This window comes from Oncorhynchus mykiss, chromosome 20, assembly GCF_057628025.1.
Source record: "Oncorhynchus mykiss isolate SJ-2025 chromosome 20, ASM5762802v1, whole genome shotgun sequence".
Lineage (NCBI taxonomy): Eukaryota > Metazoa > Chordata > Actinopteri > Salmoniformes > Salmonidae > Oncorhynchus > Oncorhynchus mykiss.
Window position 1 is genome coordinate 19,598,004 of NC_143041.1, and position 21,872 is coordinate 19,619,875.

Below are 21,872 nucleotides of genomic sequence, written 5' to 3' on the forward strand. Positions count from 1 at the left end.
AACTGAATGATGTGTTCCTTGTAGTTTACGGCTAGGTCTGAGGCTTTTCAGGGGAAAGCTATTGCACTGTTTGTGCTGTCGCTTGCTTACTGTATACATTCTGTATACATTTAGCATACAGTTGAAGCTCAGAACAAATAAACAAAACACCAAATAAGCCTGTCATGTTGAGACACAAATGGTGGAAAATCTTTGACTGTTTTCATGTATGATTATCACATTTACAGTGAAGTCATTTACTGCAACATTTACCTCCTTGTTTACTGAAGTGGGCCCTCAACCTACAGGAATAAAAATGGATGCTTGGATAGAGAAAGAGAGATCTTTGGCTATTGGAAGCCGTACAAGAGTATTGGCATTCAACATAGAGATAGTCCAAGTAAAAACTAGAACAGTTGGGGGAAAAAACACTCCAGTAGCTCCTAGATGCAGTAGTTTAATAACCTAATAACCAGCATTTTGACAGACAAGCTGTCTTCATCAGGGTGGAATGACAAACAGTGTGGGTCACTAGTTTATATAGTGTCAAAGGACACACACAGGTGTCTGTACTCATGGCTGGGTGTGGCCTGATATCATTGGTTAATTCTTGGATATAAAAAGAACATACAAGAAACATGAATGGATAGCATACGATTAAAGATACAAATTGGCTACGTAGGCCATCAAACATTTACAATGAATAGCAAAATCACAATAATCACAAGAACGGCTTCAGATCAAAGTCTACATTGAGACCGACGGGAGCGAGGTTCTTTAAATTACAGATCCAGGCAGCCTCTCGTTTAAAAGGTTGGAGTGGTGTAAAGCTCGCCGCCGTTGGACATCACGCTTCACCATCTGGCAGACCGACGGACGATTCTGTGTTTGGCGGATGCCAGGGGAACACTACCTGCCCGAACGCATAGTGCCAACTGTAAAGTTTGGTGGAGGAGGAATAATGGTCTAGGGCTGTTTATCACGGTTCGGGCTAAGGCCCCTTTTTTCAAGTGAAGGGAAATCTTAACGCTACAGCATACAATGACATTCTAGACAATTCTGTACTTCCAACTTTGTGGCAACACTTTGGGGATTTCCTTTTTCAGCATGACAATGCACAAAACGACAGAAATGGTTTGTCGAGATCGGTGTTGAAGAACTTGACTGACCTACATAGAGCCCTGACCTCAACCCCATCAAATGCCTTTGGGAAGAATTGGAACGCCGACTGCGAGCCAGGCCTAATTGCCCAACATCAGTGCCCAACCTCACTAATGCTCTTGTGGCTGAATGGAAGCATGTCCCCGCAGCAATGTTCCAACATCTACTAGAACGCCTTCCCAGAAGAGTGGAGGCTGTTATAACAGCTAAGGGGGGGCCAACACCATATTAATGTCCATGATTTTGGAATGAGATGTTCGACGAGCAGGTGTCCACATACTTCTGGTTATGTAGTGTATTTAGGAAGAGGTCACCATTTCATGCAGTCTCTGAAGGAAGAAAAAGTGGTAAGCAAGTTAAGTAAAAAAATATATACAGTGCCTTGCGAAAGTATTCGGCCTCCTTGAACTTTGCGACATTTTGCCACATTTCAGGCTTCAAACATAAAGATATAAAACTGTATTTTTTTGTGAAGAATCAACAACAAGTGGGACACAATCATGAAGTGGAACGACATTTATTGGATATTTCAAACTTTTTTAACAAATCAAAAACTGAAAAATTGGGCGTGCAAAATTATTCAGCCCCCTTAAGTTAATACTTTGTAGCGCCACCTTTTGCTGCGATTACAGCTGTAAGTCGCTTGGGGTATGTCTCTATCAGTTTTGCACATCAAGAGACTGAATTTTTTTCCCATTCCTCCTTGCAAAACAGCTCGAGCTCAGTGAGGTTGGATGGAGAGCATTTGTAAACAGCAGTTTTCAGTTCTTTCCACAGATTCTCGATTGGATTCAGGTCTGGACTTTGACTTGGCCATTCTAACACCTGGATATGTTTATTTTTGAACCATTCCATTGTAGATTTTGCTTTATGTTTTGGATCATTGTCTTGTTGGAAGACAAATCTCCGTCCCAGTCTCAGGTCTTTTGCAGACTCCATCAGGTTTTCTTCCAGAATGGTCCTGTATTTGGCTCCATCCATCTTCCCGTCAATTTTAACCATCTTCCCTGTCCCTGCTGAAGAAAAGCAGGCCCAAACCATGATGCTGCCACCACCATGTTTGACAGTGGGGATGGTGTGTTCAGGGTGATGAGCTGTGTTGCTTTTACGCCAAACATAACGTCTTGCATTGTTGCCAAAAAGTTCAATTTTGGTTTCATCTGACCAGAGCACCTTCTTCCACATGTTTGGTGTGTCTCCCAGGTGGCTTGTGGCAAACTTTAAACAACACTTTTTATGGATATCTTTAAGAAATGGCTTTCTTCTTGCCACTCTTCCATAAAGGCCAGATTTGTGCAATATACGACTGATTGTTGTCCTATGGACAGAGTCTCCCACCTCAGCTGTAGATCTCTGCAGTTCATCCAGAGTGATCATGGGCCTCTTGGCTGCATCTCTGATCAGTCTTCTCCTTGTATGAGCTGAAAGTTTAGAGGGACGGCCAGGTCTTGGTAGATTTGCAGTGGTCTGATACTCCTTCCATTTCAATATTATCGCTTGCACAGTGCTCCTTGGGATGTTTAAAGCTTGGGAAATCTTTTTGTATCCAAATCCGGCTTTAAACTTCTTCACAACAGTATCTCGGACCTGCCTGGTGTGTTCCTTGTTCTTCATGATGCTCTCTGCGCTTTTAACGGACCTCTGAGACTATCACAGTGCAGGTGCATTTATACGGAGACTTGATTACACACAGGTGGATAGTATTTATCATCATTAGTCATTTAGGTCAACATTGGATCATTCAGAGATCCTCACTGAACTTCTGGAGAGAGTTTGCTGCACTGAAAGTAAAGGGGCTGAATAATTTTGCACGCCCAATTTTTCAGTTTTTGATTTGTTAAAAAAGTTTGAAATATCCAATAAGTGTCGTTCCACTTCATGATTGTGTCCCACTTGTTGTTGATTCTTCACAAAAAAAATACAGTTTTATATCTTTATGTTTGAAGCCTGAAATGTGGCAAAAGGTCGCAAAGTTCAAGGGGGCCAAATACTTTCGCAAGGCACTGTATATCAAATATTTTGAGGTCATTGTTGATAGAAATGTAATCTGATGGAAGATTAGCAGTATGACAAGTTATATGAAAAGTCATAAAGTCTCTGGTGCTCGCAAAAACTTAAATGTACCTAATGAAGCATGCCTTTCCATCAAAGCTGAGCTTTGTCATTTACCATGTAGATTTTATTTGTTAAATACAATTGCATATGTTGTTAATAAACACAGGGTATAGTTTAGTCTAGCCAATTAAACAGAGTCAACTTCCCTCCAGTGCCTGAATTACACAGAGACTATATGCAGCCATATGCATGTAATGAAGAGAGACAGACATACTGACCTAATTGAGCATGGCCCAGTGCCCCTTGGGGACCTGTGAATAGGCTGGATAGATTACACTTGATGATCTGCAATGTGAGGACTGTATCTGAGAAACAGAAAGAGAGAGGGGAGAGGTGAGGGAGGTTGAAAGAGAGAGAGAGAGAGAGAGAGAGAGAGAGAGAGAGAGAGAGAGAGAGAGAGAGAGAGAAAGGGGAGGGGGGGTCATCGCGTTTAAGTTTATTGGGTTGGCCACAGACAAAGACCAAGCTAGACTGATTCTCCAGCTAGGTGTGTCTTTCAATGGAATCCTGTTTCTGGTCCCCAGGAGGACATCACAAGAGCCTCTTGTTTACCTGTGTTCAGTCTGTCATCCTCCCCTGTAAAAAGCAGCCAGGTCACCCGTGATACAAGTCAGTATTCAACGTCCATCCGTGTTTGAGGACGTCAGTAGATGACATGGAAACTGGCCACTAGGGGACACAATGAGCACTGTTACCTTCAACTAGGTTTCAGTTTTGCAAGGGCGTTGTGGACAGGGAGGGCGGATGGGCGTAAACATCTAGCACTTGAGCCAAGGTTGCATGTTTGAATCAAGCGATAGAGTTGTTTTTGAGATTTTTGTTTTAAGCTTATCCCAAACCTTAACCCTTACCTTAAAAATGAGGAGTTCATGCCTAAACTTAATAACCTTAACATTTAGAAAAATGATGTTTGGAACGACTTCGAAATTTGACCTTAGAGAAACATGGATGAACTTCTAATTATGACGTAAGACTGTGAGAGCTAGTTGGTAACAAGAGCTCTGCTCGACTGGAGGGTGAGGATTCCTCTGTAACAGCCAGACAACCAGCTCAGTATAAACACACATCTAATTTTCATTCACTGGTGTTTTAACTAACCTAATCCTTTTTTTTAAATTATGGGTTTATTCTATTGCTACAGTTTGATTAAACGTATTGTTTAATTGATGGAGAATTCCATGGAGTATGAAAACCCTTCAGTAGTTAATAACATCAAACACTAACACTCAGTAATCAATCATACTGGGCTATCCACTGCTTTAATATTGGCACATTGGCCATGTGCTGAGGCTGGATCGCTGGTCACATCTGTGTTCACAACCTTGTTACCAGGACGTCCGGTTTGTCTGGTCCAGCTTTCCTACCCCCAACCCAGCTGACAGTGTCTGTTACAGCCTCTCTGTTTCCTTCCTATTGCTATTGTATGACTGCCCCGCTTGGTCACCAGGTACAGAGTTGGCATTATGTGTTAACTACGTAATGCCCCTAGTGAATAATTATCAAATTATAGTGTGACACTAACAGTTGATTTCAGATTAAATCTAGTTTCTATTATTGGCAAGTTGTCACGTCCTGACGTTAGTTCCTTTTTTATGTCTCTATTTTAGTTTGGTCAGGGCGTGAGTTGGGGTGGGCATTCTATGTTTTGTTCTGTGTGTTATATTTCTAGGTGTTTGGCCTAGTATGGTTCCCAATCAGAGGCAGCTGTCAATCTTTGTCTCTGATTGAGAACCATACTTAGGCAGCCTGTTTTCCCACTATGGGTTGTGGGTAGTTGTTTTCTGTGTCTTTGTTTTCACCATACAGAACTGCTTTGATTTTCATTTCTTTCCCTCACTTTGTTATTTTGTATTTTTCGTGTTCTGATCTAATAAATTTAACATGGACATGTACCACGCTGCATTTTGGTCCGATCCTTCCTACTCCTCATCAGACGAAGAAGAAGTTCGTTAGACAAGTCTTGTACGTCTTTGACTGTGAAACTGTTTTGTTTCAGTATTGACATTCATATCAAAGATAGCCAAATTAGCCAAGTAGCCTATTCAAGGGATGAGTTATAGTTTGTTGGACACATTTAGGAAAACTGGCAAGAGAGGGCAAAAATATGTCATCCTGTTTATTCAAGTCTTGAATGGATGTGGTTTTGTTCTCCTCTGACTCAATACAACCCTGTCATACAGTCTAAATATCAGAAATTCAAAGAGCTCTTTATTGTATAAATGTTTGCTTGGAACTACTTCAAAGGTACTTGACTGAGTATCAATAATAATTCTAGTTGGGAAAGTTAATAGTATATTGTGTCTATTGGTGCTTTGATACTACAGGAAAATGTTAGGGCTTGGTTGTGAGAGAAGTTGGACCCTTACAGAAAAACCACATGCTTTCACACGTGTAGTTGTCACATGTTATTACATTAACTTCACATAAGATCACATGAAACATGTTTTTGGAACACTTCACGTTTTCACGTTCACATGTGTTTTTTTCCGTAAGGGTATACTGTGCTATTGTTAACCAACGTGATTGTGGATTGGGGTTCTAAGCTAACATGGACTTGTTTTAATGTGGTCATACCAATGATTATTTAGCTTTTTATTTAAAGAAGTATTGAATGGAACACTCAATTTGGCATTACTGCTATTAGCCAATGGCTGGCCCTCGCTTCATATTCGTTGCCAAACCCACTGGCTCCAGGTCATCTATAAGTCCTTGCTACTTAAAGGCCCGCCTTATCTCAGCTCACTGGTCACCATAGCAGCACCCACCCGTAGCACGCGCTCCAGCAGGTATATTTCACTGGTCACCCCCAAAGCCAATTCCTCCTTCGGCCACCTTTCCTTCCAGTTCTCTGCTGCCAATGACTGGAACAAACTGCAAAAATCACTGAAGCTGGAGACTCATATCTCCCTCACTAGCTTTAAGCACCAGCTGTCAGAGCAGCTCACCTCAGTTCACTGCACCTGTAAATAGCCCATCCAACTACCTCATCCCCATACTGTTATTTAATGTATTTATTTTGCTCCTTTGCACCCCAGTATTTCTACTTGCACACTCATATTCTGCACATCCATCACTCCAGTGTTTAATTGCTATATTGTAATTATTTTGCCACTATGGCCTATTTATTGCCTTAACTCCCTTGTCCTACCTCATTTGCACACATTGTATATAGACTTTCTCTATTGTATTATTGACTGTATGTTTGTTTATTCCATGTGCAACTTTGTTTTGTTGTTTGTGTCGCACTGCTTTGCTTTAACTTGGCCAGGTCGCAGTAAAGGAAGGAACTTGAAGCTCTCAACCCGCTCCACTACAGCCCAGTCAATGTGAATGGGGGTGTGCTCGACCCTCCTTTTCCTGTAGTCCATGATCAAATCCTTTGTCTTGCTCACGTTGAGGGAGAGGTTTGTGTCCTTGCACCACACTGCCAGGTCTCTGACCTCCTCTCTATAGGCTGTCTCATTGTTGTTGGTGATCAGACCTACCACCATTGTGTCGTTGGAAAACTTAATGATGGTGTTGTAGTCGTGCGTGGCCACGCAGTCGTTTATGAACAGGGAGTACAGGAGGAGACTAAGCACCCACCTCTGAGGGTCCCCCGTGTTGAGGATCAGTGTGGAAGATGTGTTGTTGCCTACCCTTACCACCTGGGGGTGGCCCGTAAGGAAGTCTAGGATCCAGTTGCAGAGGGAGGTGTTCAGTTCCAGTGTCCTTAGCTTAGTGATGAGCTTTATGGGCACTATGGTGTTGAACACTGAGCTGTAGTCAACAAACAGCATTCTCACGTAGGTGTTCCTTTTGTCCAGGTGGGAAAGGGCATCTGGTCAGTATGCAAATTGTAGTGAGTCTAGGGTTTCTGACATGATGGTATTTATGTGAGCCATGACCAGCCTTTCAAAGCACTTCATGGCTACAGACGTGAGTGCTAAGGGGCATTAGTCATTTAGGCTGGTAACCTTGGCATTCTTCGCACAGGGGCTATGGTGGTCTGCTTGAAACATGTATCGTAGGTTTTACAGACTTGATCAGGGAATGGTTGAACATGTCAGTGAAGACACTTGCCAGTTGGTTGTGGTAATCCGCCCTGCGGCTTTGTTAATATTGACCTGTTTAAAGGTCTTACTCACTTCGGCTACAGAGAGTGTTATGACACTGTTGTCCGGAACAGCTGGTGCTCTCAGGTATGGTTCAGTCTTCCATACCTCAAAGTGAGCATAGAAGGCATTTAGCTTGTCTGTTAAACTCGTGTCAGTGGGCAGCTCGTGGCTGGGTATCCATTTGTAATCCGTAATAGTTTGCAAGCCTTGCCACATCCGATGAGTGTCAGAGCCGGTGTAGTAGGATTCAATCTTAGTGTCATGTATTGTCATGTTGTGTCTTGTTCCTGTTCTTTCTCTTCACCCTGTCTCCCTCTGCTGGTCGTATTAGGTTACCTTTTCTCCCCCTCTTTCCCCCAGCTGTTCCTTGTCTTCTCTAACTACCTCGTTCACCCCTTTTCCCACCTGTTCCCTTTTTCCCTCTGATTAGGTCTCTATATCTCTCTCTGTTCCTGCTCCTGTCTTTGTCGGATTCTCGTTTGTGTTTCTCATGCCTGAACCAGACTATCGTCGTGTTTGCTGCAACCTTGTCCTGTCCTGTCGGAATCTGCCTGTTCATCTAACCTTGTCCTGTCCTGTCGGAATCTGCCTGTCCATCTGAGCCTACGTGTGTTTCGTCATTAAAGAAACTCTGTTTTGTTAATTCGCTTTTGGGTCCTCATTCACGCTCCTGACACTTAGTCCTGTATTGATGCTTTGCCTGTTTGATGGTTTGTCAGAGGGTATAGCGGCATTTCTTATAAGCGTCCGGATTAGTTTCCCGCTCCTTGAAAGCAGTAACTCTAGCCTTTATCTCTGTGCAGATGTTGCCTGTAACCCATGGCTTCTGGTTGGGAAATGTACTTAAATTGTGGGGACGATGTCGTTGATGCACTTATGGATGAAGTCCGTAACTGATGTGGTATACTCCTCAATGCCATTGGATGAATACCGGAACATATCCACTGGTACTTCCTGCTTGAGTTTTTGCTTGTAAATTTATTTAGGAAGATCGAATTATGGTCAGATTTGACATATGGAAGGCGAGGGAGAGTTTTTTTACGTGTGTTTAGTAAAGGTGGTCTAGAGTTATTTTTTCAGAGTTTTTTCTCAAGTGATTGTACGTTCGCCGGTAGGACGGATGGTAAAGGCATATTATCCACTCGCCTACAAATTCTCACCAAGCACCTGAATCGCGGCCCTTATATCTGGGTCTCCTCTTAATGTGAATGACAGGGATTTGGGCCTGGTCCGTGAGGAGCCGTAAAACTTAATCCAGTCCGTGGTGAGTAATCAAAGTTCTGATGTCCAGAAGCTCTTTGCGGTCATCAGAGACTGTGGCAGAAACATTATGTACAAAAAAAGTTACAAACAACAAAAAAAAGAAAAGAAAAACACACAGAATAGCACAATTGGTTACGAGCCTGTAAAATGGCAACTATCCCATTCGGCTCTATTATCAGACGTCAGACATCAGACTTTGACATTCGCCGGTACCAATTTCTCTAACCACACAGACTACGTAGATAACGTCTACACCAGGGGTCTCCAACATTTTCTAGCATGAGAACTACTTAAAAAAAAATGTTTTTAAATGTTGCGAGCTACTCATTTTTTTTCTAACTTTCAAATAGGCATATTCTTCTTCTCTTCTCCCCTACAACTAGTGTCCTTAGTGTGCAAGAGAAAATAGTGCACTGTGTTTTCTGTTTTATATTTTCCCAAATTATATTTTCTCCGTTATATTTTTCCTGGTTTCAGATTTTTATTCCATTTTTCACTCTCAAAATTACAATTGTTCATAGAGAAACAATGAAAGGATCAGGTTTCAGATAAGACCCAAGTGCAGACTGTGTTGAAGTGACAATGTTTATTGCAACAACTGGGGCAGGCAAACGACAAGTCAAGTCAGGCAGGGGTCGATAATCCAGAGTAGTGGGGCCAAGGTACAGGACTGCAGGCAGGCCCCGGGTCAGGTCAGGCAGAGGTCGATATTCCAGAGTAGGGGCAAAGGCGCAGGACGGCAGGCAGGCTCAGAGTCAGGACAGGCAAGGGTCAAAACCATGAAGGCGAGAAAAGAGAGACTGGGGAAAAGTTGACCTGACAAACAAGACAAACTGGCAACAGATTAACAGAGAACAGAGGTATAAACACACAGGGGATAATGGGGAAGATGGGCGACACCTGGAGGGGGGTGGAGAAGCACAAGGACAGGTGAAGCAGATCAGGGCGTGACAGAAACTGGAAGTTCTGAGTCCATGTCAATGGGTACCAAATGACTAAATCGCCTTCTAGTGGCCTCATGGGTGGAATGTTATTAATATTTGTCATAATTTCATAATCAATTAACATGATTTTAAAAAACCTGCCTGAAACATCCAGTGTTTTTATATTTCTGTCTTCTGTGATGTATATGAAGTGTAATATTGGGATGCAAACTCATAATTGAATACATTTCAACTCTTTATCTGACATGGTACAGGTGTCTTCTGTTTGTAAGACCATAACCATGTGTGTGAGGTGTATACTTCTGTTTCAAAGCAGGTTTGTTTAAGACTACCAAGATACACTCTGTGTTGACCCAGATTTAGCACACTGCAGTAAAAGATGACGTCACATCAGAAGGCCATTTTGGTCTGGAAGAGAACTAGACTAAAGTACTTTCCCTTTAGTTGCGCATCTGACCTTTTAATTGTGCATCTAGCAAGTGAGGAATGTGCCATCTAATGTACCGGTGTAGCGATGGTTCTGTACTGCTGCTGCTGCTCATTTCATGGCAAAGTTAACTTAACAAATAACAAAAAATAGATACTCATGATATACTTCTGCCAGGTAAGCCATTAACATTTAAATGAGAAGGTGTTGGGGAAAGTATTTCTGTCAACCCACAAGATGAATATGACATCAACTGGCTACACACAGAGTGATAGAAAAGACAGATAGGGGCAGTATTACTGTAAATGAATTGGCAGATATTGTGTTAGGTTTGGCTTTTTGAGCCAATAGTGGCTAACCATGGGTGGCATAATGTCAATGTTGCGTTGATTAGATAGTAGCTGGGAGCTTGCGGGGTCTGATACTTGTCAAATTGCATGTACTTTCAGAATTGTTTGGCGATCTACTCATAGGTGGGCTGCGAGCTACTGGTTTACACTCGGTTTACTGTGCTCTGCAATTCAGAAACGTCATCATGTCTGGAGACTTGAGATCTGATCATGTTTTGTTTTTCTTTTTTTAGATGACTTCAGTAGTTTAAAATGAGTGCAGACCAGGGAGGCACAGTTTAAAGTCACTACCTATTCTCTCTCTCTCTCTCTATATATATCTCTCTCTATATATATCTCCCTCTCTATATATCTCTCTCTACCTCCCTCCCTCCCTCCCTCCCATTTTCCCAAATTAAGCAAATATGGAGGTATGGTCAAACCACAACATCTCTAATTTGTCTTCTACTCCTACTTGTTTATTTTCCGTTTTTCCTCACAGCATGTCGTGAATTGTCATTGACTTTTCACTGATGTGATATCCTACGGAGGTTTGAAAGAAAGCACAAGGAAAACACGTGATTAATAACCACTGACCGTACATATCCGCTCGATGTTTATACAGCACATGATACACACATGATACATTACATGCACAAACGCTCATATGTCAATTCAAATGCAAAACAACAACAACAACATGGGGGCTCCAAATGGAATGGAGCGGAATGTTGATGAGTGCGGAGGACAGCACTCTCTGCTTGAAACAAACGGCAGAGGAAAAGTGCAGAGTTCAGCGTTCACACATGGTTCTAGTTTGTGGTCCATGCAGTGGCCTCCCATTAAGTCCAATGTGGTTTGGAGGAGACTTTCATTTTTTTTTCACAGTTTAAAAAAGGTTCTCTAAAGTTTCTCTCACCCCAGGAGGTTTACTTTGAGTCATTGTGTAGATTTGTATCGATAGATTTAGATAGAGTTCGCTGTGGTCAATATATGTGGGAAGGATTTGGTTTCTCCTGCGTGTGGAATCGTCTCAATGCACAATCCCACTCTGGGGATTATAGATATATAGATCTGCATGTATGATAGGGAGAGAGAGATGGGGGAGGGCATGGTTATGGTGCCTAGATGTCTGGCGTTTCAAGTTCACTGGGGGAGAAAGAAAATCCGGGTGTTTTGCTCGCTTTTCCATGGTTCAATCCAAGGGGTCATTAAACAGCGAAAACAATTCACTAAGCATTTTTACACACACTTATATTCACTGAAAAGTTAAAACCAGAAGACAAATCTCAGCTGTTGAGAGATACCGATATGGCATTTGGTCATTGGCGCAGTTCTTATAAAAACTACAAACAAAACAACCTTCATTAACGATGTGCTATGTAATCTTCAGGTGAGAGGTGTTCACTGGTGCTATATAACAAGGGAAAACAAACAAGGCCTCTAGTTTGCAGCCTGTTGAATTGCTCCATCACAAGCTGATCACAGCTCTGGGTACAGTGTGTCCCAAGAGCCCGTTGACTTTGGCACCAGTTGAAAGTGCTGGCGTAATAGCACAAACTTATCTCCTGAGGGCAGGTGGCTAATTGTTGCCTTTCATGTCAAGCTTTGCAGCTGCAGTACTGCGGTAATTACATAGCGGAACATGACAGACATCATGCAGATGTTTTTGGGGGATAAGGCATTTGGGTTGAACATTAAAAATATAAAAAATAAAGAATATAAGATGTCTCGTGTAAAATAAAAATTCAACATTTTCAAAATAGAAAACACATTTGTATCTCATCTAATTTGGGCTTTGTAAAGAAAAACGACTTCCCACCGTTGACTGAAATACACAATATGAAACAATAATACTGATCATAAATATAACATGAGCATGAGCTACAGCCTAAAGATATTAGTGGTGTGTTTCTCACACTTGCCTCTCCTTAAAGAGGATCTCGGCATATACCGTGCCTGTGCACGAGGCTTTGTTGTCCGGCAGAGGCCTGACCAGCTCCAGCTCTGCATAAGTCAGGCTTTCCTCTGCAATCTTCGGCTACAAGGGACAAGGAGAAAAGGAAGCGTGTGAAGACCAGACTATTATTCACATTGTGTCTATTACAATAGGATTCTGGACAAAATTACCTTGGGATAGTAGTCACATACACATACCAATAAAATAAAGTACAACTTAAAGTAAAACAACTCGAAGGAATGTTAGATTTTCTGGACAGCCCTCTACATAAATAATGTACCTGTTGCCTAACACGTTGTACGTAAGAAGCAGGAAACTTACTAAGACCACTTTCCTCGGCTGCGCCTTTAAAAGTTTGGGTTTTCGGATTTTGTCTGCAATGGGTGCTGTGGAGGAATGAAATGATCATTATGCAGAGAGGGAACACATTGTCTGTGTAACAAGAAACATGTTTCCCCCCCCCCCCCCCCAAACCAAAACCCAGAACCACAATTGTCTCCGTCCACAATGTTTACAAGCCTCTCCTGTCATTGATTAGTGATGGAAGCAGACATCAAAGCAGAGTTGAACATACATACAATGCTTTACGTATAGGCATTCAGACTACTACGAGATGACCTGAACTGCTTGGGAGACAGACGAATCCCTTAAACTCTGCCAAACCTATTCATCTCAAGGGTGAACCAAAATATTATCATCGGGAACAAATGCTACCTAGAATCTGCTGTCTTGCATAATACGTTGACCGTAAACAGTGCACTATTTCTGGAAACAGACTGAGATCTTGCTTCGCTCTTTGGCCAGTTTCTCTGTGCCAGCACATACAGTACAGTATAGTGTAGAACCATATATAGACTCAAAAAAAGGTACAGCGTGATGGTAGCAAGTAGAAGCAATATCAGGAATCTAATATCAGGAATCAGACACAGTGTTAAGTAAACTCCTCTATGATGGTCACTTTAACCCCATTCCTTCCCCCAGGCCACATACCCAACGGGATGGTATGAAGATAGGCTTCTACGTTCCTAAGAAAACATCCTTGCGTGTAAATATGGTACAAATGTGATGGGATGTCCTGTGCCAGAAAGGCTGTCCGTTTTACCTTTAGCTGGTATCTCTGGTGGTATCTCGGACTGCTCTTTGCTACGTTTCCTCCTGTACCTCCTCTGCTTTTTGGGCAGGGCAGGAGACACACTGACTAGACTGGTCACCGTCTCCCCTGAACTGCAGACAGAGATTTTGATAGCAGAATTAGGCCAGATCAGATTCTGTGTGTAGGCTACCATACTATCTACAGTAAATCTCACATTGTATTTGGATTGTAAAGAAGCCTACCTGTTCTGAGGGCTCTTGACCAAATGGTAGCTGTCTGTAAGACAATGAGACGAAACGTTGGCGCATGATGGGGAAACACATCCTGCCGTGTCGTCAAAAAACAAGAGTTTGGCTTGCCTTGTCCATTCACTTTAAATGATCTGTCAATGCGGCCAGGACTAGTTATTTCATGGTGTGTTTACTTACCTTTTAACCTCTTCCTCTGGACATATTGGCAGGTCACCACCACGGTGAACATGCACATGCACACCAGTCCCACAGAGCAGATCAGCGCAGCGCACAGGTACATGTCTGGAACACACAAAACCAACCAGATGAGTCATCCTTCAAGTCAGAAGACGTGCTACCCTGAAGACCCGTGTTTCTGTTGTTAGTCACATGTTTTGACATACCCTTAAAATATCCATGTCCACCCATTTAGGCATGCTTCTTGTGGTTGTGCTATTTTAGTACAAGAACAATGCAGATCACCAGAGTCATGTTCTTACCTTCAAACAGACTCCACAGACTCCCCTGGGCCTTGGTCACTGGTAGGACATGTACTGGAAGGAAACAAGAGAACGTCCATAGTAATCAGTGAGGCTACCGTTCCACCTGATTATACAGTGTACACAGTTTAAAAACCTCTAATTGTAGGCGGGTTGGCGTAGGATGACAGTATCGATGTTGTCCTCTCCTCCAGATTCACTTCTTGAATCACTGGCTCGTGGTAGCTAACACCCACCAAGCCATCCTGAAATACCCCAAACCGCAAGCAGCTGACGACAGCCAGGCTAGCCTCTCCCACCCACAGCAGCCATACTTAGCTTAGCTAGCCGCCAGAGCTAGTGGGCTGAAGCCCGGCTGAGTGTCTGCCTGTCCAGAGGGCTTACCTCTAGAGCATTTACCTCAACGCTAAACCACCAGCACTTGCTTTAGACTGGGCTAACCATATGTATGTCCCACATTCAACTATTTGGAAACATTAGTCTGACATAGATGAGAGGAGGAGACTTGGCTCTGGATTTTCTCTTGTTGTGTTTGCCAAGTATGTACAGTACTTGCTGTAAATAAAGGTCACAAACTCTTTCAGCACGTTCCTGTATCATTCCAGGTAGAGCCACTGTTGGCCATGCATTTTTTGTTGTTGTTCAAAAATGAAGCGTACAGTGTTGTGGCGCAGAAGACTTCTTTGCCATGAATCAGACAGTGTGACTTGAATAGGACATTAAGCACTGTGCCAGGAGGCCAGCTGCACATGCTAGAATAACATAAAGCTGCAGCACTGCATGCAGCCAAAGAAGTGTCTTTAAAAATGTCATCCATTTATGGCTCTTTTTGAATGGCATTTGGAAACATTCAACCAAATTCACTTCGCTGTTCAATTGATTCCATTCACATGTGCTCCCCCTTTCTTTTTGAAAGGTCTTCTTGTATGTATCCCCACTTTGACAGCACAGAGCAACACATATTGAATGAATAGCATCCCTGAGACAGATTTGTATTCTGTTTAATAAGGGATAAATACTGTCTTCCGCAATCAATAGACAAATTCAATGGGTCACTTTGGGCTACTTCAGGGTATTAATGAAATTTAGAGAGAAAAAAATAATAATAAGTGAATACTAGTACGGAGTGATAATCCATACAATCGTCATTACAAACACCTTCAAAACTTCCTTCACTTTCACGTCCTCTTTCTTCACTTCTCTTTGCCCTCCGTTCACCACCCTCTTTCTCACTGTGAGGCCCGTGAAAAAGTAATGGTGGCCTCAATTCTCTGAGCTCTGTTTTTACACTTGACCATATTAAACCCTGACCACGGAGGACCCAGAGTAATAGAGGACCCTGATGCTCCTACACTTCAACACAAACCACATCTGTTTCACCACATACATTTTTAAAAAGGCACAACATCTCCCAGCCCACGCACACGTTGTCCAAATATCTCAGGGTTTATAGGGGTTTACACCTGAAAGAGGCCTTACTTCATGCTGTTTTCAGTTTGTTTTCCCTAAACCATCAAACCCTATGACCTTTTGGGTTGTATACCATAGCCTACCATATTCCTGGATTTTGGGCAGAGTAGGATGTATGGCGTAAGACCAAAGGAATCGAGGCAGGTATTGAGCCAACGTGAAATCAATCAATCAGTGTGCTAGCTTAGCAGTATTAGCTTCCTCCCTCTCTGAGTACACCTCAGGGTAAACTGACCTACCCCACCTAAAACCTGGGGCCCCCTGCCTCGCCAACACATGTGACTGTCTGCTTGACAATATACAAACCGGTTGAGCTATAGAAAAGGATCCAATACGATATAGCTGTCACGTTCTGACCATCGTTTGTGTGTGTTTTCCTTGTTTTAGTGTTGGTCAGGACGTGAACTGGGTGGGCATTCTATGTTGGATGTCTTGTTTGTCTATTTCTATGTCTGGCCTGATATGGTTCTCAATCAGAGGCAGGTGTTAGTCATTGTCTCTGATTGGGAACCATATTTAGGTAGCCTGGGTTTCACTGTGTGTTTGTGGGTGATTGTTCCTGTCTATGTGTTTTTCACCAGATAGGCTGTTTTAGGTTTTCGTTACGTTCATCACGTTCTTTATTTTGTAGTGTTTGCATTGATTCGTGTTTTACGTTTGTTCATTAAAACATGGATCGCAATCTACACGCTGCATTTTGGTCCGACTCTCCTTCTCATCAAGAAAACCGTTACAGAATCACCCACCACCAACGGACCAAGCAGCGTGTAAACAGGCAGCAACAGCAGCGTAAAGAGGAATGGACATGGGAGGACGTTTTAGATGGCAAGGGCTGTTACACTTGGGAGGAGATACTGGCTGGTAGAGATCGCCTCCCATGGGAACAGGTGGAGGCACTTAGGAGAGCAGAGGCAGCCGGAGAGAGGAGCCGGCGATATGAGGGAACACGGCTGGCAAGGAAGCCCGAGAGGCAGTCCCAAAAATTTCTTGGGGGGGGGCTAACAGGGAGTATGGCTACGCCAGGTAGGAGACCTGGGCAGACTCCCTGTGCTTACCGGGGGGCTAGAGAGACCGGACAGACACCGTGTTATGCAGTGGTGCGCACGGTGTCTCCAGTGCGGGTGCATAGCCCGGTGCGGTATAATCCAGCTCCGCGTGTCTGCCGGGCTAGATTGAGCGTCGAGCCTAATGCCATGAAGCCGGCTCTACGCAGCTGGTCCCCAGTGCGTCTCCTTGGGCCGGCTTACATGGCACCAGCCTTGCGCTCGGTGTCTCCGGTTCGCCTGCATAGCCCAGTGCGGGCTATTCCACCTCGCCGCACTGGCAGGGCGACCGTGAGCATTCAACCAGGTAAGGTTGGGCAGGCTCGGTGCTCAAGAGCTCCAGTGCGCCTGCACGGTCCGGTTTTTCCAGTACCACCTCCACACCCCAGCCCTCCGGTAGCAGCTCCCCGCACCAGGCTTCCTGTGCGTGTCCTCGGCCCAGTACCACCAGTGCCAGCACCACGCATCAGGCCTACAGTGCGCCTCGCCTGTCCAGCGCTGTTAGAGCCTTCCTTCTCTACAGCGCTGCCGGAGTCTCCCGCCTGTTCAGAACTGCCAGTCTGCATAGAGCTGCCAGTCTGCAAGGAGCTGCCAGTCTGCAAGGAGCTGCCAGTCTGCAAGGAGCTGCCAGTCTGCAAGGAGCTGCCAGTCTGCAAGGAGCTGCCAGTCTGCATGGAGCTGCCAGTCTGCAAGGAGCTGCCAGTCTGCAAGGAGCTGCCAGTCTGCAAGGAGCCGCCAGAGCTGCCTTTCTGCAGGATGCCGCCAAAGCTGCCAGTCTGCAAGGAGCCGCCAGAGCTGCCAGTTAGCATGGAGCCGCCAGAGCTGCCAGTTAGCATGGAGCAGCCAGGGCCGCCAGTCAGCATGGAGCAGCCAGGGCCGCCAGTCAGCATGGAGCAGCCAGGGCCGCCAGTCAGCATGGAGCAGCCAGGGCCGCCAGTCAGCATGGAGCAGCCAGGGCCGCCAGTCAGCATGGAGCAGCCAGGGCCGCCAGTCAGCATGGAGCAGCCAGTCAGCATGGAGCAGCCAGAGCAGCCAGTCAGCATGGAGCAGCCAGAGCTGCCAGTCAGCATGGAGCAGCCAGTCAGCATGGAGCAGCCAGAGCTGCCAGTCATCATGGAGCAGCCAGTCAGCATGGAGCAGCCAGAGCAGCCAGTCGACCAGACTCTTCCAGATCTGCCAGTCGACCAGACTCTTCCAGATCTGCCAGTCGACCAGACTCTTCCAGATCTGCCAGTCGACCAGACTCTTCCAGATCTGCCAGTCGACCAGACTCTTCCAGATCTGCCAGTCGACCAGACTCTTCCAGATCTGCCAGTCGACCAGACTCTTCCAGATCTGCCAGTCGACCAGAATCTTCCAGATCCGCCAGTCGACCAGACTCTTCCAGATCCGCCAGTCGACCAGACTCTTCCAGATCCGCCAGTCGACCAGACTCTTCCAGATCCGCCAGTCGACCAGACTCTTCCGGATCCGCCAGTCGACCAGACTCTTCCAGAACCGCCAGCCAGCCAGGATCTGCCGGATCCAACCACCTGCCTGAGCTTCCTCTCAGTGCTGAGCTTCCTCTCAGTGCTGAGCTTCCTCTCAGTGCTGAGCTTCCTCTCAGTGCTGAGCTACCCATCAGTCCCGAGCTACCTCTGTCCCGAGCTGCCCCTCTGTCCCGAGCGGTCTTTAAGGAGGGTAACCTATCTAGGGACGCTAAGGAGGTGGACTAAAACTGTTATGGAGTGGGGTCCACGTCCAGCGCCAGAGCCGCCACCGTGGACAGATGCCCACCCACACCCTCCCCCATAGGTTTAAGTTGTGCGTCCAGAGTCCGCACCTTGGAGGGGGGGTACTGTCACGTTCTGACCATCGTTTGTGTGTGTTTTCCTTGTTTTAGTGTTGGTCAGGACGTGAACTGGGTGGGCATTCTATGTTGGATGTCTTGTTTGTCTATTTCTATGTCTGGCCTAATATGGTTCTCAATCAGAGGCAGGTGTTAGTCATTGTCTCTGATTGGGAACCATATTTAGGTAGCCTGGGTTTCACTGTGTGTTTGTGGGTGATTGTTCCTGTCTATGTGTTTTTCACCAGATAGGCTGTTTTAGGTTTTCGTTACGTTCATCACGTTCTTTATTTTGTAGTGTTTGCATTGATTCGTGTTTTACGTTTGTTCATTAAAACATGGATCGCAATCTACACGCTGCATTTTGGTCCGACTCTCCTTCTCATCAAGAAAACCGTTACAATAGCACCATTGGCGACATTTCAAACTGGCCGTGGAGGGAGGTTATGGCGTGCTCTTATCTCTCTTACACCCTCACTACTACACAGTTGTCTATTCGACCAACAACTTTCGACAACATAGACGCTCTGACGTTGGGGAGCCTCATACTACAACTATCTCTTGTTCGATCACTCTCCAATTCACTCACTTCCTGCCACGATTGTATGTGTGTACAATACTTAGGGGAGGGAAACTCCTGGCAGTAGCCAAAGACAGTATCTGTTTGGTGGTGATGGTGCCGGTGTTCCCTTCCCTCTGGTGTTGCTCTAGTCTGTCTGCTCTGGCTCAGACTTGGCTATAACAGACAGTCAAATGTCACAGCCGGCACAAATTATTCCATGGAAAACGGAAAAAGCGGTTCAGTCTGAATTTACTCAAAGCACTGTAGTAATTGCTTAGAAAGTGAAATTGCATCTGCCTCGCTACTGTGCATGCTGCTTAGATCCTTTCACAGAATGTTATGTGCATCGAACTGGCCGAACTGAAGGGCAGACAGTGTCTTCAGAGACAAAAATATACTCCATCTTCTCGTTCCAGCATAACAAAGCCCTGCAACCACTAGCTGCCATGTAATTTATTGCTATGAAATACTGCTTCTTCTCAAGCGTGTTCAAAACTGTTGAACTCCCTTCCACAATAAAAAAAAAAAATACAGGACCTCTCATTACACATGACACAATCTCCTCCTTCTCCTGACTGATGAATCCTAGATTTGGTCAGTTGTCTGTTACTGCACACCGTGCTACACCGAAATCCATAGTTACCTCGGAGCTCGGTGGCGGCCGTGCAGTTCGTGGAAGCCTTCCATCGGCTCTGGTGCCTCTTGAACTCCTGCACCCGGCATATGTAGAGTCCTCGGTCCTCCGCTGAGATGTTCATAATGAGCAGGTCGAAAATCCTCCCCTGCTTGACCACTGTCAGTTTCAGCTTAGGCCAGGGGAAGCTCTTTGTATAGTTCCCATAGAACCTGGCCTTTCTCATGTTGACCTTGGCGATGAGGAGCTCTTCGTCGCTGGAAGAATGCTCGGGCCGGAAGGTCCATTTAACCACGGGCAGGCTGCTGGAGCGTCGTCTCTGGGACACCTGGCAGGTCAGGGTGATGTTCTCGCCCTCCTGGGCCACCGTGAAGGGGAACGGGGTGATGGTGGCATTGATGGCCTGGCACACTTCTGAAAGATATAGCACACGCATAAAGAATATGTATAAAGATATAGATGTGACATCAATACCCTTTTGAGCTGAACCCCATAGGGTTTTGGTTGGTTCATTGTGTGCAAAGGGTATAAGAGCCATCAAGAGCCTAGGCTGGTGTGTGAAGACCTTGAAGGAGTTGGAAGAAGAAATGTTGACCTAGATTCATAGATAATCCGTATCTGTTGTTCTGATTTTGATCAACAGTAAGATACACAGTATCTCTTTCCTTCCTTATGTCTGTGGGGGAGTCATGTGAAAGTGGTGCTTGACTTAAGTGCAAGTATATGTCCATTTTAAGAGGAAGAAATATTAAGGAACATACTTTAGGGCCTCATTTATTCCATGACAAAAGCAACATCTGTTTTTTTCAACCGAGAGTCATTTCATAATCCTAATTTTCCACTAGCAGTAAGCATATTTCTGTGACACTCAAAGCCATGAAAACACGATATAAAAAGTGAACTCTTCATTTCTAGACGAAAATGATATTTTGTTAGATATGTTTATTTAGCTAGAGTATTAAGCTGCATCTTATGAAAGAGTCACACAAACTCACAATAAATGGGTCAAAAGCAAACTACAAACCTTGCAATGTTCGTTTTCAACAAAAATAAGGGAAGCCACCAATTTCTCAGTTTACAGTTATTTTTCATCATTGCACAAAAATAAGGACTATATTACACTTGCAATTGTCCTGTCATAACAACTTATTATTTCACTGCCCACTGATTATTTCTATTCAAACGCATGTCATGTAGAATGTTTTTTTCAGAACACTCACTCATTTAATAAAAAGTCGACGAGCCCTTCAACAAATGTTTTTCCAGTTTTTTTATGTCGTTACCGTAGTGCGTCTCTCTCTCTCTCTCTCTCTCTCTCTCTCTCACCATTTCAAAGTATTGCCAAATTTCATATCATGACATACTGACCTAAAATCACAATTTTCCTCTATAGCCCAGTCACCTAAATAGAAATATAAAGTTGCTTACCGGCAATGAACACTCTAGTAAGGAGAAGTATGACCACTGAAGAGATCTTCATTTTCCAGACCAGCAGGCTCCATAAAAGGCAGTTCAATGTTTCCCAAAGAACAGAGCCTCAGCTCAGGATCCCTCTTCCCTTTTCTTTTCTTTTTTACGCCATTTGTGTGTAATATGAAACAGGACTTTTTCTGTTTCTGCTTGGAATCCCTCCCCTCGCCCCTCCCTCTTTCACACTACGCCACCCCACTTTACTCCTCTGCTTAGCAGAATGTGGGAAATGGAATTTCCTGTGCAGGAGGAAGGAAGGAAGGAGGGAGTGTGTTGGGTGCTTTACTTTCGACGCAGACGTATCACACTTCCAGCTGTGGACTACAGCAGAGCAGACTACTCTGACCAGTTTTGACACACACACACACACACACACACACACACACACACACACACACACACACACACACACACACACACACACACACACACGCACACGCACAGAGAGACAGATAATGAAGGAGGATAGATCAGCGCTGTCTCTGTCTCTGTCTGTGTAACTGGAGCCCACAGAGAATCTTTGTGCAGGACTTTGTGAGGGCAGCTCTGTTTTGGAACATAGTCGACTCCTCTCTTAGGGAAAGGCTTTATAGACACACAAGAGTTTCGTCACACATTCACCCTTATTTAGATCAAACAGGACTGCATTCATGCATTCATCATAATAGTTTCTAATATTTGGACTCATATTCTATCCATGCTTGGATTGCTATTTCTTCATCCAATCATCTGAGTTGTGAGTTTGATAGAAAAGGCTGAGCTTGGCA

The 21,872-nt window shown here is 44.5% G+C and overlaps 1 protein-coding gene across 7 annotated transcripts; it reads right to left on the minus strand.

The window, feature by feature from the left end:
* Positions 1–9,186: 9,186 nt before the first annotated feature.
* vstm4b (V-set and transmembrane domain containing 4b) lies at positions 9,187–21,669 on the minus strand. 7 transcript variants are annotated; one of them, XM_090212503.1, is made up of 9 exons: positions 21,064–21,669; positions 19,645–20,049; positions 14,099–14,152; positions 13,797–13,901; positions 13,611–13,644; positions 13,378–13,499; positions 12,597–12,661; positions 12,235–12,356; positions 9,187–9,448 (listed from the first exon to the last, which is right to left on the minus strand). In XM_090212503.1, the coding sequence occupies exons 1-9, from the start codon at positions 21,113–21,115 to the stop codon at positions 9,304–9,306; spliced, it is 1,104 nt and encodes a 367-aa protein (XP_090068629.1). In that variant the 5' UTR covers positions 21,116–21,669; the 3' UTR covers positions 9,187–9,303. The 7 variants fall into 7 exon arrangements, with proteins under 7 accessions (XP_090068629.1, XP_090068627.1, XP_090068625.1 ...); XM_090212501.1 differs by lacking the exon at positions 9,187–9,448 and adding an exon at positions 10,773–10,858 and having other exon boundaries at positions 12,241–12,356; XM_090212499.1 differs by lacking the exon at positions 9,187–9,448 and adding an exon at positions 10,773–10,858 and having other exon boundaries at positions 12,241–12,356; positions 13,611–13,692; positions 19,645–20,046; positions 21,064–21,241.
* Positions 21,670–21,872: the final 203 nt, after the last annotated feature.